Here is a 14,704-nt window from a genome sequence, read left to right as displayed (position 1 = left end):
ACAGCATCAAATACTGGATGGCACTAACTTCCAAAAGAGTGGACAAAGCCCCAAGCTTGGCATCAACCACAAAAACACACCCAAAAAAAGGTAGGACTTACCGTTGGCATCTTTAGCCAGAAGGTTCTTGCCTTTCATCACCGAGACTTTCAGAGAGTAACTCGCCCGCTGTAAGACACGGTGCACACAGACCGAGAAACCTAATCATGAAATGGTTTCTTCTTAAGCCACCCAGACAAAAATAATACATATATATCTACTCAGATTTTGAGACCAGAAATAATCTGTGCTTATTCCCGAAAAGCAGGGGGCATTTGTGAAAACGATTCTTCTTTCATTGTCACTCAAGCTAACAAGGTCTCCATAATCCATATTGATCTGTGGGGCGGATTTACACAGATCTCCAGACTCCTACATCAGATAAATCATAATTACTGGAAGGCTCAGCTCTCCTAAAGTTCGGACTTGGAAGTGGACTCGAATGGGATGCAATAATAGAATAGAATAATAAACCACGGAAGGCCTATTCCTGATTTTATTTTCACCTTTTCTTATGCCACATTTACAGTCTCCTGAAAGGTCAATTTGAAGCATGCAGTTCTACTATCGAAAAACAGCTAGTGGAGCCTCTGCCACAGAAACAAACCCTTTTCTCATTATTCCCAGTTTCCCTACAGCCCTTTATGTACAGCTTAAGCAGCAGCCACTGACAGCAAGGCGAGATGGGGGTTTTGGGTATTGTGTGGAGCATTTAAAGGGCACTGCATTTCGACTCTCCTGCTGCAGATTTTAAAGCCGACGCAGCCGGTGCATGGGGGGGGTCCTTTCAGACTGACATTTGCTGGACAGGAAGGTTGCCCTGCCGGGTCACCGCACAGCAGGGAGAGAAAATCTGTCATTCACTCACATACACTAGATACGTTCTGGTCCAGAAGAATCATACAATTATTGTTGTTTTCCTTCCCGTTCGGGTTTCCAGTGTTAACTGCAATCTTTGGCCTCAGCAGGTCAAATACTACCACAGATGGTCAATATTGATTAAGGTTAAAACAAACATAGCACAACCAAATGTGCAGAGGTCACACGCGGTGCAGGATGAGTGCTCTCAGATCCCCCTGATTGCGGAGATCTTCATGTATCTCTGATTTACGCTGCACCAGAGCAGGCAGCCTGTTGCCAAACCCCGCTGACCCCATGACACTTCATTATTTTGCTTATTTCTATCATGCATTCTGTTTTCTCCTATCGGCAGAAGAAAGGGAACAAGTCATTCTACACTTATATTCAGTATCTTCCACTTACAACAACAGTGCACGTTTCTATATTTTGGCTTCTACATGCGGTAATTTTCAAATATCGGACACAGTTGCTGGCAAAACAAACCGTTCTTGGTCAAATCGCTGGTTTGCATTTAGCAGGAAATTCTCTGCTTCGTTTTGCATCTCCTGCTGAACACTCGTTGTGTCTGTGCGAGTGTGGAGGCTGCAGCATATGTCAAGTAACGAAGGAAAATTGGTCACGAGAGATCTGTAACACCCACTTTAAAATATATATAACACACACACATATTTATAAACTCTCACCTTAGATCCTCGAACCCTTTGGAGGATTATGTCGTGTTCTTCTTGGCCGACATCAAACACCTGAGGAAAAGAGCGCAGCTGCTAAAACTGTAAACTTTAAGGACAGGTTGTTCATCTGCAGATCAGGGGGCACTTTTGTCCTTATGAGTCTGGATTCATACCCCCTGGCACTGGCAGCCGTGGCACACACATCCGGAGTCAATCTCTCCGGCTCAAAGCCCACAAGATGATTGTTCTCCTTTGTTCGTTTTTCTGGTAAATAACTGTGAGAACTAAGTTGTCCGAGGCACTGAATGTCACTTGAAATCCACCGTTCTGACGGCTGGCGTTTGATTTATGACTCGGTTTTGAACTCATGATTAAAATCAGGGGAGGTCACGGATGAGAATGCCAGCTCCCACCTGTCAGCTCGGGGCCCTTGTTGCGGACCCAGGGCAGCACATTGGATTCAGCAGCCACATCAAACACGGCTCGGGATGTCACCTGCGTCACTGGCAGCAAAGGCCAGGTAATCGGAGGAAATGATGATATGCACCCCAAGCACTGACAGGCAGGGCCCTTCGCAGGGTCTGACCCGGACAACAGCGCCAGCTTTGACAGGGGCCTGTTTTTAAAGGCCACGAGAAAGCCGAGCGTCCGGGTGACGTTGAAAGCACGCTGTGTCAGACAACATGTAATTTGACACTGAGGAAGATGGATGCCGACAGCTTCAGTGCGAGTCTGTATGGATTCAAGTTTTCGTTATTATGTTTAATATAATTGTTACCTTCTGCAGATAAGCGAAGAGCTCGGTCTCATCCATCACGTACTGTGGGGAGGGGACGCCAACCCTGTTGACCACGGTGTACAGGGCCTCTTCGTAAAGGAGGTCCAGCTACGAGGGAAGCAGGGGGTCACAGATATCACACTGTACTGGGGAAGGAAACAACATGCTGGCGATGGGGAGATAAAAACACCGGCTCACAGGGACGGGCTGACGAACAGCACAAAAGGACAAACCCAGCCGGCTGAACAAAACACTTAAATAACAACAAGACAGACTGTACTGCAGAGGTGCTAACTTCCTTCGCTCAATGAAAACCGCCTGCCGCTACTTCACCGAACCTCCCTGGTGAGTCAGTAGAGCGCAGATGTAACGCTGGCGACTCACCGGCCACTCAGTTATCTTCCTACTTTGGTGGCTGTGCCGTCATGAAGTGGTCTCGACCATCAGGCTGTTTACAGCACGGCCCCTGCCTCTGAACGGGCCGAGGGCTGATAGTGTGGCACTTCAGTAGACGGTAATCCCATTACCGGTTAATAAACTCCTATTAGGCCGACCGTGGGTGCATGGTGTCTGCGTGAAGCCGCTCTTCGCTCTGCAGTGTTGGATTCAGTTTCCACCTATCCATTTCACCCCAGACGCTCGTCAAGAGCAGTCAAGAAAGACTAAATAGACTTTTGAGCCGCAGTGCTACACGCGGAGAGATGGGAGCCAAAGGTGTTGTTTTGTGGTGGGCGGATGCCTGTGGAGAGCTAAACTCAGATTATTAAGCATCATGTCTAAATTAATTTCTAAGTCACTCGAGACAAATTAGATTTTAACTCTCCTTTGAAGTAAAACAACAAAGTTTGGGTCTGCCTGGCAGCAGCAGGGCGACTCGGCTGTGTGGAGACACACACACACACACACACACTTCAGCATTGCTATCATTTTGTTCGGTCTGTTCTGCACTGAAGACTGACATTTATCAGCTAATCTGTGGCCGCCCGGTTGACTTGGGTTACAATATTGGGATGAAGTTTGTACAAGCCAGCAAATCCTCCAACTAAGCCGGCACCTTCGCGTGTTCACTGAGACTCTCTGACACCTCCCGAGCCCACGAAATGTCAACAAAACCCACGGACGAGAAAAGGAAACAAAATCCGTGCATGTTAAGAAACCCGGCACACCGAGCTCCTCACACCTGCACGGGAGCGAGCGCACACCAGCGCTGCTCTGAAATCCACAGGTTTCCTTGGCAACAGCAGGCTTCGAGCCTGGAAACCTCGAGACCGAGGCGCTGCGTCGTCTGGAACGTCCCCCGTGCGTCACTCTGCAGTCTCCCCGTACTTTTGTTTCAAACTACGACTACGACAACAAAAAACACACCAATAGACCCGCTACAATCCCTGAGACGGTGTCTGTGAAGCCTACAGGCTACATCGGGCCCCCCCAGCTCACCTCTCTCCGAGTGAAGGCCGGACACTCTGGGACAGCAGTCTGCCATGCTGCCTCGGGGGGGGGAGGCGCGCCACTGTCAGACAGGCTCTGATGGACAGACAGAGAGGAATCACACCACGGGCCAGTTGCATAAAACTATATTAGACTAGTCTTAACCATGAGACTAATCTTAATTTGACAGACTAGTCTAATGCAAGTTAGTATAAAAATTAAGACTAAGACTTCCAAAAAAAAAAAAAAAAAGTTAGCCTCTTCACAATTTAAGTCTATTTTTTTTTCAAGTGTCTTCAAATTCCCAGAATGCATTGCACAATTAAGTAAGTAAGACCAGTCTACTGTTTTAACGGTTTTAACTGAGCATCTATCGTTAGTATGACTTATAATTATACTAAGACTTGGTCTATGTTTATGCAACCGGCCCTCCCAGCTTAACCTACATCGAGATCATTGTCATTGTACCCAGAGAAGCCCCCTGGGACTCCTGTTAAAAGGGACTGGACATGGACAGGCCTTGAAGCTATAACGTCTAAGAAAAAAAAAACTAATAACATAAATACATTTAAAATTTGCATTAGCCTGGGGTTATAAAAGGTTTGAATTCTGAAAACAAAAACATAATTTAGCACACTAAGTGAGGTTTAATAAGCAGTGGGAATTGATGCTTCTGGAAATTAATATTTAAAATGATCCCAGATTTCAGCAACAGATAAGAGCTCCCAGCTGTTGCTCGTCTGTCTCTGTAACAAGACCAAAAAAAAATTAAAAAGCCAAGTCGCCCTGAAGCAAATGTCCAGAGAGCTTCACTGATACAATCAATTGCTTTTTCCCTTGTGTGGGTGCTGGAGATATCTGTGCTTATCTCCTGAAAGCATCTCATGTCCGCCTGAAACCTGCTGACCCCGGCTGCTGTTTTATTTTCTTTTTTTATCTTTAATATCCTCATGTTTGCAGCGCATGCCTCACACTTCATCTGAACACCGAGCAGCTCCTACAGCAGCGGCTCGAAACCACCTGCGTTATTAAAGGTGGGCTTTAATCTGACGGCACTCCTGGGACACACAGGGACAGAGGTGCAGAACAACGCTAACCCAAAATACCCGTTCCATTGTGCGGCTAGTCTGTCACTTGAGGAGGCAGCTGCTCACGCCTCTGTCCATTTCGGTCTTGCCTCAACATTGCCAATCTCTCCGCAAGTCACTCTCAGTGGCGCTGGTGACTTACCTCACTGCGCGCCGAACGCTGCATGTTTCCCTGCTTCTGAAGGATGCTTTTCATGCGCTCGAAGAACTCACCATCTCCTTCGACAACCCTGGAACAGACAAGCAGTTGGACTCCTTAACAGACGCTCAATTAGACCAAAACAAAGACATACGAGAGTGTCCGCGGCGCGAGGCCGAAGGCGAGGATTTAAGCCACAGTAACACACGTGTGCACTGGTGAGTTAAAGCACCACACGATGCACCCTTATCAGTGAGAGTCTCGGGAGACCTTTAGTTGTCTTGTTTTCCTCGAATGCTGAAAATCATTAATTCCATTAATTCCACTTCCCTTCCGTTGTCTGTCACTGGTTAATACGATTACAATGAGGCAGCATGGCAGAGCATGTGGTGATCTGAATCACTCTCCTGTGCCCGAAAGTGGGAGACACACCAGCTCCTCGGGGCAGCAGGGGCACCAGCAGGCCCGCAGTGACTGACCCGATCTCTCTCGGTCTGGGCGTTAGCAGAGCTTCCGTGATTTTTGGCAACTGCAACCAATGGTAGGTGGATCTCACAGTAACAAGAGTGTGTTTGTAATTTGAACCAGATCCAGGAAAAACGCAGGTCTTCTGAAATCAGGAATTACAACATTTGCAGCAACTTTTCTTATAACTCACATTCTGGCGGCATTGCAGTATGATTGTGACCAAACAAATCAAAGTACATACTGCTTTTTTTCTTTGCTTTTTAATTTATATACTGGTATATAGAAGTCCAGAAAAACGGCAGTGAGAGGTCTGAGGTTTAACTGCACATTGTGTGGGTTTGTTGTAGCTCTATGCATCAAAAGAAACAAAAGAGCACACAGGATTAAATGAAATCTCGACAACCGCAGCGCCAAGAGGAACTGAGAACTCATGACGAAACCGTGCCAGCTCATGAAACGGTTACAATTATGTTCTTGGACAAAATTAGCAAAACTCAACCAAATATATCCTGTGACGAGCAGCTGAGTCTGCCAGGTGTGAGTGTTTCTGCACTGACGTGAACCTGCTGATCAGGGTTCGATTGTCAGGGACCCAGTATTGCCCCCTACATGGTATTAAGGATTACGATGGACCGACACTGTCATGTCAGAACTTTGAGACGCATCTTTGCATAACTTTGATGAAAGATTAGGATGAAGCAATAAGTAAAAAAATATCTATATTGTGACAGTGCTGGGGATCTAAAGGCGGTGCTCAGGAAACAATAAGGCAGGGATGTGGGAGAATCGGTGCTTTTATTTAACAGTGCGCTGGTGCTCAACACAAAAGAGACATACACAAAGGTAAACATAACCTGACTCTTTATTGATCCTAAACTAACACACATGAAACAGATCCCTAACTACACAAATAACTAATAATAACAAACAAGACAAGCCACAATCAGTCTAATCCAACATCCGTCATCAATCCAAAGTCCAAGTTCTGTATTCAATTCTTGTTCCAGTTCTCTCTCTCACAAACAATAACATCCTCTCCACAATCCCCAGGCTCTCCTCACTGCCTCTCCACAATGGGTCTGTAATTTCACAAGGGAAAGTAAGAAAGCCTTTCTATGTGGCAGTTGAGAGGAGTGTGGGTGACCTGGGGGTGAGAGTCTCTGAGGTCCTCTAACAGCTCACCTGGACCCTCTAGAAAAGCCCCCAGGAGGGGCGGTTTCGGGGGGCCAATGGTACCAAGAAGTAGAGGGTTATGACAGAAGACGACATGCTAGCAGAACTGAAAAGCACGGGGGGAAATTCAAGTTTTTTTCTTGTAGTTGTCTGACAGAGTGCCGGCACTCCCCCATCAGCGGCCGCTATATTTCTCTCACGGTTGTCTGTGGATTACTCTCCCAGGATCTGGCAATGGGAGTCTGTTTCTGAGGAGCACGGTGTTCACTCAAACAGAGAGCTTCAAAGGAGCCACAGTGGCAATCCTTATTCGTTTTGCAGATACAGTCTTTGTAAAATCAAGGTACGCGTGAGGAAAACTATCCCCCAGCTCAAAAATGCAACCTTGGAAAGCAGCTTTGAAGAGCTTGGGATACGAGTAGCAGGTCACACTTGCGTAGGAAATCAGCAGCAGAACTTCAGACGCGTCTGTCACAAAATCGATGCTTGATTTCGAACAATGGCTTGACAGGTAAACCACATATAAGCCAGCTTCGAGGGATGCCACACAGAAGAAGAAGTAATAATTCCAACATACTAACCGATATAACGTTGACACTTGCTGTTGAAATTATATGCTTCACCACTTTCAATTTAATATGATTTGGCCTCAGCCCTTCTGCACTACCAAGATTAAACCACATGTTGCAAATAAATAAAAATATGTGTATATATATATATATATATATATATATATAGATTTCCCCCAAAATGTGGAGCCCAGGAATTAAACCCCAATCCCCAATCAGGGATTACTGACAGGGAACCCTTATCTGCAGACGCACAATAGGAGAGGTAACGGAAACAGACACACACACTGCCTGAGCTCCCATCAGTGCAGAGTCGGAGAGAGCTGTGGTTCTTCCCTGAGGGGACCCCCTTGTCCAGAGCCCTGGGGTTCAGTGTCAGAGTCCCCTCATGGGACAGACACTGGGTGGGATGTGTGGCATAGACGGTCCGGAGAGAGGGGCTCACAGGGGGATTGGGGTCTGGATCCGACCTGTTCACTGTCTCATCACCATGGATACAGAGGCATGTTTGCCGAAGCGTGTCGGGAGCACAGCGCTGGAATTTCACTCAAACAAAACCGGCAAGGTAGAAACTGCCAACGCAGGCACTCTGGGACCGCACAATGGTTTAATTAAATATTTATTTATTATTTTACCTCACAAGAAGCATATAAAAGGACCAGCGCCGAGTTGTCCACGCACTGCGTAGTAACATTCTGCAAGTTTTCGCTCCCCTCGTTCGCACGGATAACCTCTCCTCTCCATTGAAGAACTATTTTCGGGCTGATTCAGTCAATATGTTAATGGTGTGGATTCTGAGGAAACATTTTTCATAATTGGATGTGACTCATTTGCATGTGGGCAGAGAAAGCGCACGCGTGAAGCATCAGTGAAGTGAATCACTTCCCAACCCCGCCGCCAAATTAACCTCTCTCCCCTTTGTGTCCCAGGGTGACGGAACCAATCAGCTATCATATCGTTCCTCTTCAGGTTTACAAAACCGAAGTACGCTTGACCGCACTTTCTTTTTAAAGGGAGAGGAGCTCAGAAATTAATTAACGTTACGTTTGCGCTGTTCTACACATGGTAGCTGTTACATTCGAAGCATCAGTACAATCAGACCAGCAGTAATGTGCCCGTGTTGACCACTTCCCTGCTTTAACGAAGCCAATGCGCTTTACATTCCATTCACAGCAACCGGGCCCCTGGGAGACACAGCTTTATGATCGCTGTTACCATGTGGCGCAGAGTAAACAAAACTTTTCCCCTCCGTTGTGAACGCCTGTATAGTGTAGTCGATGTGCACCTCTTGAAACGTTGTGTATATTTTGCAATTTTCAAGATCACATGCCATCTGAGAATCCGCCACTATTTACTAAATATGGAGGGCAGGCCATCTGGACACACCAGGCGTCCCTGCTTCCATACGTCTCACATAACCGCTCCGCCTGAGGGTTGCTAGGGAACAGCACCCTCCCACGCTTCTCTGAGCTCCGGCAGGGCTTTAAAAGGGACGCCCTGAAGACTAAAAGGTGTGCATTAAAGGTGATACTGTTTGCTGTTTTTTTCCTTGTTTAGTTTTTCTCCCAGAGCAGCAGTGGAGGGACAAGCCGCGGCGAAATCTCGAGAAGGAGAAGCTGCAGGGGTTAAAACTAGACGCGGCGCTCCGCATTGCGCTGTCAAGACGCCTCACATCAAGGCCTGCGTTTACAAAGGCTACTATAATTAGGAACAGAAGCCCTGAGAAGATCCAGGTTTCTACAGGAGAATAATTCCACGTTGCCTCAGAAAATAGGGAATTCAGAGATAAAGTCACACAACAACAGACTGTAAACCCCCGACACCAAGTGTGATATCAGAGTCGCGAGTTCGGTGTTGTTAACACAAGTGACATTTATTTCCTTTCAATTTTCTCTTTGGTAACATTTTAAAAAAGGGATTGCGGTATTCATGTATGAATCGGGGGCAGTTAGTGATTGTCACAGGATCAATATCTTCTCTTCAGGATATGGCTTCTGAAGCTGGAGGAAGTGGCTGTGATATCCAAAGTGAAATTCATTTGTGGCCGTTATGTGACATTATTTTCTATCAGGAATTGGCCGCTGGGTGGTTTTTACATATATATCTTGAGCCCCAGAGTCCATTTGAATGGATGTACACGTGTGATACAAAAAAATTAAACTGAGCTTCAAGCTTGGAAAACAAATATGGAGGAGACTCCATAGAGGAGGACAGAAATACAGAATGCAGTATAATGTGGCAGATATCTGATTAGGAAGAAATAAACAATAAGTTAAAAAATATTTAAAAAGGTATTTGACAGGAAATTAAACCTGAAACCTGAAAACCTGAAAAACCTGAAAATTAAACATGCATTCTCTCTTTAACTGTATAACAATTACAGGGTTAATGTAATCAATGTCACTTGGCCTTGTGGGCTGAGAGATGCTAATATAATGTACATACTGTGTGAGAGCCAGCAGGAAGTAACCAAATGATTTTCCTCGCCAGGCATTTACGAGTGGGAGATAAAATGTACAGCTGTCATTTTAGCATAAATAATGCCCTGCACAGAGTGCTAAGCAAAATACAATATGGAAACCAACCACAGCTAAGGCAGTGCTGTGTTTATTCAAGTCTTATCAAGCTTGGTGATATCGAGACTCCGGTGAGCTCCAGAGGTCAGTGGGGCAGCGATTACAGCATCATAAACAATAACAGACTGCCAGGGCTCAAAAAGGCCAGGCGCCGGTCTTACCCTCACTTCACAGTTTGATTGTGGCTCGGAGGCCCGACGTGAGCTTTCTGTTCCCGATTTTTAAAACCGTAAGTGGTGGAGCACCTGTCCGAGACAGTGCAGCCCTCAGGAACGACTGTCCTATTCTTTTCGAAGAGGACCCCGCAATCCTTCAAGTGTTTCCCCTGAATTCCCAAAGCCAATCTGACTGGGGGCTCTTGGCATCCTATCTGGATTGCCGTGTCTGTTTTCATTGGTTCAGGAGTTCTATAGTAACACTTTATATCGAGTATCCGTAGTGGCATAACTTTCACACATAAACCACAACACACTATTTCCTTGACGTATTTGCATTGCTTCCTATAAATACAATGGCCACATGCTGTGAAGTATCAACAGTCCTGTTTGGAAATAAGCTGTATTGAAACACAGGGCGATGACAGTGACACACAACATGGCTGAGAGGTGCGTAGTCATCCCTCTCCCGCTGATACGAGGGTTGCACGGGTGAGCCATGTTGATTCACAACCGCCATCGACCGATTGGGAAGGAATGATGAAGAAAATAATATCCCATTCCAACTGATAAATACATAAATAACCTTTTTTTTTTTTCTTCAACAATGGCCTTAAAAATACATCTCCACACTGTTATGAATGCAAGGCCGTCCATGCAATACTTCTCCCCGGTGGCTTTGTCTCTGTATAATGCATAAGCCTTAATTGAGCGAAACGAGGCTCTCGCGCTCTCTTATTACAATCAAACCGGATGAAAAACAAGGCACTTTAACGGCTGTATTTAGAATACTGTGGGCCTCATTTGCATAGGCAATTTAGGGGAGAACTTCTAAGCGTTCTAGGGGAGCGAGATAAACCCCACTCGGGCGGCCAGACTTACTCGCACGAGCGTGTCCGCCGGAGGCCCCGTCAGAGACCATTGAGGACGCTTGTTAAAAAGGATTTGAAGCAGCTCGCGGACAAAGGTTCGCAGCCTTACACTAAAGATGAAATTATAATTGCGGATATGGAAACACGGACCGCAACATCAAACAGGAGAGTAGGCTTTGAGCTTTCTCAAGGGGTTGTTTATAAAGGGGGGGGGGTAATTTATGTCAACAGCAAATGATATGCTGTCCCGTGGCAGTGTTCATTTCTCTGCTGAAATCCCAAAGTTTCCGGGACAGGGGAGATGCACGTTAGAGAACCCCCTCTTTAGGTCCTTGTTATTGGAAGCGATCATTTTCTCGGACTGTAGGAAAGACTGAAATGAAAAATGTGATCTCTGAAACATGGGCTCTCTCCGTTAACCTTTCCTTCAGACATGCAGGTGTTTTCTGGAGGTTTGTGTTCCCTTAGTAACTATAGCAAATCACTGCAAATCATCTTCTATAGGGCCTCCTGTCCCAGACACCGCATGACACGAAGCAAAGTCGTCACTGAGACGGCAGGGCAAAGAATGGTACATGTACAGAGATATGCAGTATATACACATTAAAATCACTTCTCTATTCAAGCCCTCTCTCTAGTCGACGCACTTGCTTGCTGGTGGACATGCTGTCTGAAGGATATGAAACTCCGGAGCCTCATCTGCAGCAATCATCTCCACACGCAGGCTCTATATCGGGATCATTTGCACTTGGCAAGGCGGCACGACAGGAACCCGGCCATTGTTCGCCTCCTTTCATTTGCGTACGAATCGCCAAACCCGAAATATTAGCTTTTCTTCTGAAAGGCCTGCCGTTAATTAAGATGACAAACCACTTCCGGAGGCTAATGACTAGATGTTCGGGCGGAGCTTCCAGGAACTGGGGAGGTGATGTTTTTCAAAGAGGATTAACACTTAGACAAATGGATGGAGTGGGGGTCCTTCATATCATAGCGCACCGTTTTCTTTCACAAGTCTCGCTCTCTCCATTTCCTCCGGGCTTAATAGAGGGCAGGCGCTGAAAGGGAGGCCAGGCGCATAATCAGGCCCTTGCTCATTCACCAGCAAATGCTTTCAGATAAATTAGTATAATTTATTTCTTTTTTAATCTTAGAAGACATATTGTTGGAGTATTTGATGTCTCTGGCGCGGAGATTTCTTTCAATTACCGGGGATTTACAAAGCTTTGCCTCTCCGTGTTGCTCGAGCAATTAGGCCCAGGTTTGCCTTTCACTCGACTGCACTCAACACTCCCACCGAGCGAGACGAGGCGTCGAGGCACGGGGCCACGGGAACAGAGGAGAAACTGAAACGGGTTTTTAACTTCTTTGTTCGCCCTGGGGGTCAGGGAAGGGCGAAGAGCTTAATAATTTGCGTCTTCTGCTTAGTTTGTGACAGGTGTTTGTTTTTTATTTTTTTCTGTCGGGGAACAGGTGCCGAGTCATTTAGGATGAAACGATTAAGCTTTTAAGAGCAGCTGTGAAAGTGACATGCTGGAGTTGCTATAGAAACATTAGAAGCAGGAGAAACTTGTTGAGTTTTCTTTTTACCTTTTTAATTTGCGAACTTGCCCTGGATTTCCTTTTTTTTTTTTTTTCTTGTAAGAAAACAACAACAGAAACACCTTCCTACTATGTTATAAAAGAAAACATATGCTGAGAGAGTTCCACATTACCCTCCCGCTTTATACAGCACCTGACTACAAGATCATTTCTGTACACAGCTTGATCCTAATTACATTTTCAGCAATCTTTCCAAGTTCTTACAGATGCTCGTATGAAGATAATTAAAAAAACTGAACTTTTTTTTACAAAGTAATTTAGTCTGGACATCTTTCAACAGCTCACAACTATTAAGACAACCTCCAATTCGTGATTAAAGCCTACTGCTCCAAATCATATTCCCCCCTGGCATTTTGACAAGTTATTATTGTGACTTAATGCTGAAACTCTTCGATCAATTGATGTATGGATGGATGTTGTACAGGTGTATGTTGTATAGATGCAACAAGTTACTGTTGTCACAATATGGAACAAACTCCCCAGCGATGAAAATGTGGGAAATAGAAATTCAAAAATAGACTTGATAGTATCCTTGGATCACTTAGTTATTAATGGACACCAAACGAGCACGATGGGTCGAATGGCCTGCTCTCATTTGTAAACTTTCTTATGGTCTTATATCTAAACACTCAGTATTTCTGAGCTTTCAACACTAGGTCTCTCTCGGTAGCACAAGTAGTCAAGGCTTTGTGAATCCCTCCTAAACGCATGGAGGATGGGTGCTGAGTGTACAGGTATGTTCCCCGGCAAGCCGTCTGTTTGTGCTCTTGCACAGGAAACCAGACACTTGAAGAATATAAACTCAATTGAAGAGAGTTTGTATTAACATCAGCCACGGACCAAAACCAATGTATTCAAACAGACCTGCCCGTGTGGCTGAAAATCTCATCATCAGGAGCACTTCAAGCTTCAGAGAAATTCACTGTCAACGGTGTATGGTCTTTGGTCAAAGTCCCAGTGGGATTTGTCAAATAATCCTTTCTTATTGCCAATCTGAATTTTCTCTTTTTCCCAAACCCTGGTTTTAGCTCACAGCTGTTACTCTGCAATTGCTTGAAGGTCAGATGTTTCCTCCAGTGAATAGATGTGGTTCGATGATATTTCTGATGCTTAATGTTTCCTCAATAAGACCCGCAGTGAATGTGATGTTCTCATTTAGCAACTCCAGCCCAAGCAGCGCAGAAGAGAGTATTATCTGAAACATTAGAAACCGGACGCGTTTATTGCTCCAATCTGCATCGGCCTTTCCTTATGAAGGTGCTTATAAAAGCTTTGGCGAAATATCAGGTATGAATTATTAAGATGCAGTTTAATAAGAGAGATATTACATTAAGGATGCTTTTTCATGTTTTGCATATAGACTGCCACAGCAAACTGGGAAGAAAATAAAAAGTAGCCTATGTGGAAAACTCTAGATTATTTTCATCAGTTTTTCCATTCCCCTGTTGTGAAAGCTGCCTCCTTACTGTACAAAACATTGTATGGTTGACAACCAATGGGTTGTGTTTAATTTTCTTGGAGCTGCATAAATTCAGAGTAAAACTGCATTCCCTGACACCATGTGCTGCAAATTCTCGCTCTTCATTTTTAATTTGCAGGAGGTTCAGCTTAATGGTCTTCAGGCAAAGCTCTCCTGGGCTTCACTGGATTGTCGGTGTGGCTCATATTAAAAATCCCCTTGTCGTCTTTGGCGTGACATTAACTGTCCTCAGTGGCCCCGTTTCATAAATCTATTGGTGCTATTCCCACTGCGAAAGCCTTCATTTCCCCTTAAGTGTGCTAATTAGAGTTTTGTTACAAACACAAAGTTCAGCGTATCAATCCATGAATATCCCTTTTCAACTTCCCTGGCCCTCTTGATTACTTCAACATCAGATCTCTTTTTGCAGCATCTGTTTGTCCATACAGGTCAAACAGTGCGCTAAGGTCTTTCTTGAATACAGGTAGGCAGCCCAATTAATCCCACTGCTAACACCATCCTACCAACTGGCTGGGCTGTTCCAGCACCACAAGGAAAACACTGTTCACACCATAAACCCACAGAACCTCGCAGACATCGATGTTATCCCAAGCCTTCGCTCAGTTGAAATGGAAGTAGCACAACGTCAACAGGCTGCGTCCCAAGTGTAGGTCCCCCTTCCGAAAACAATCCCCTCATTAGAGAATCATTGAAATGCTATTCATCCCCTTGGGAGGCCGGTGGCGGAGACAGAAACAGGAGGGTATGTGACTACTCAAGTGTATGTGCTTTTAGCCATGTCAAAGGCATATATTGTACAGATGAGAAG

The 14,704-nt window shown here is 45.3% G+C and overlaps 1 protein-coding gene across 1 annotated transcript in view; it reads right to left on the bottom strand.

The window, feature by feature from the left end:
- Positions 1 to 14,704, bottom strand: part of baiap3 (BAI1 associated protein 3) — a 43,269-nt gene that overhangs the window by 13,935 nt on the left and 14,630 nt on the right. The window contains exons 3-7 of the mRNA XM_066689597.1: positions 5,008 to 5,095; positions 3,787 to 3,873; positions 2,350 to 2,457; positions 1,584 to 1,643; positions 102 to 168 (exon numbers count right to left, since the gene is read on the bottom strand). Coding sequence (XP_066545694.1) covers positions 102 to 168; positions 1,584 to 1,643; positions 2,350 to 2,457; positions 3,787 to 3,873; positions 5,008 to 5,095 — 410 coding nt within the window. The remainder of the gene's footprint in view (positions 1 to 101; positions 169 to 1,583; positions 1,644 to 2,349; positions 2,458 to 3,786; positions 3,874 to 5,007; positions 5,096 to 14,704) is intronic.

The sequence above is a fragment of the Amia ocellicauda genome, chromosome 17 (assembly GCF_036373705.1).
Source record: "Amia ocellicauda isolate fAmiCal2 chromosome 17, fAmiCal2.hap1, whole genome shotgun sequence".
Taxonomy (NCBI): Eukaryota; Metazoa; Chordata; class Actinopteri; order Amiiformes; family Amiidae; genus Amia; species Amia ocellicauda.
Note: the sequence above shows the minus strand (reverse complement) of the source record. Positions and strands in the feature narration are given on the sequence as shown.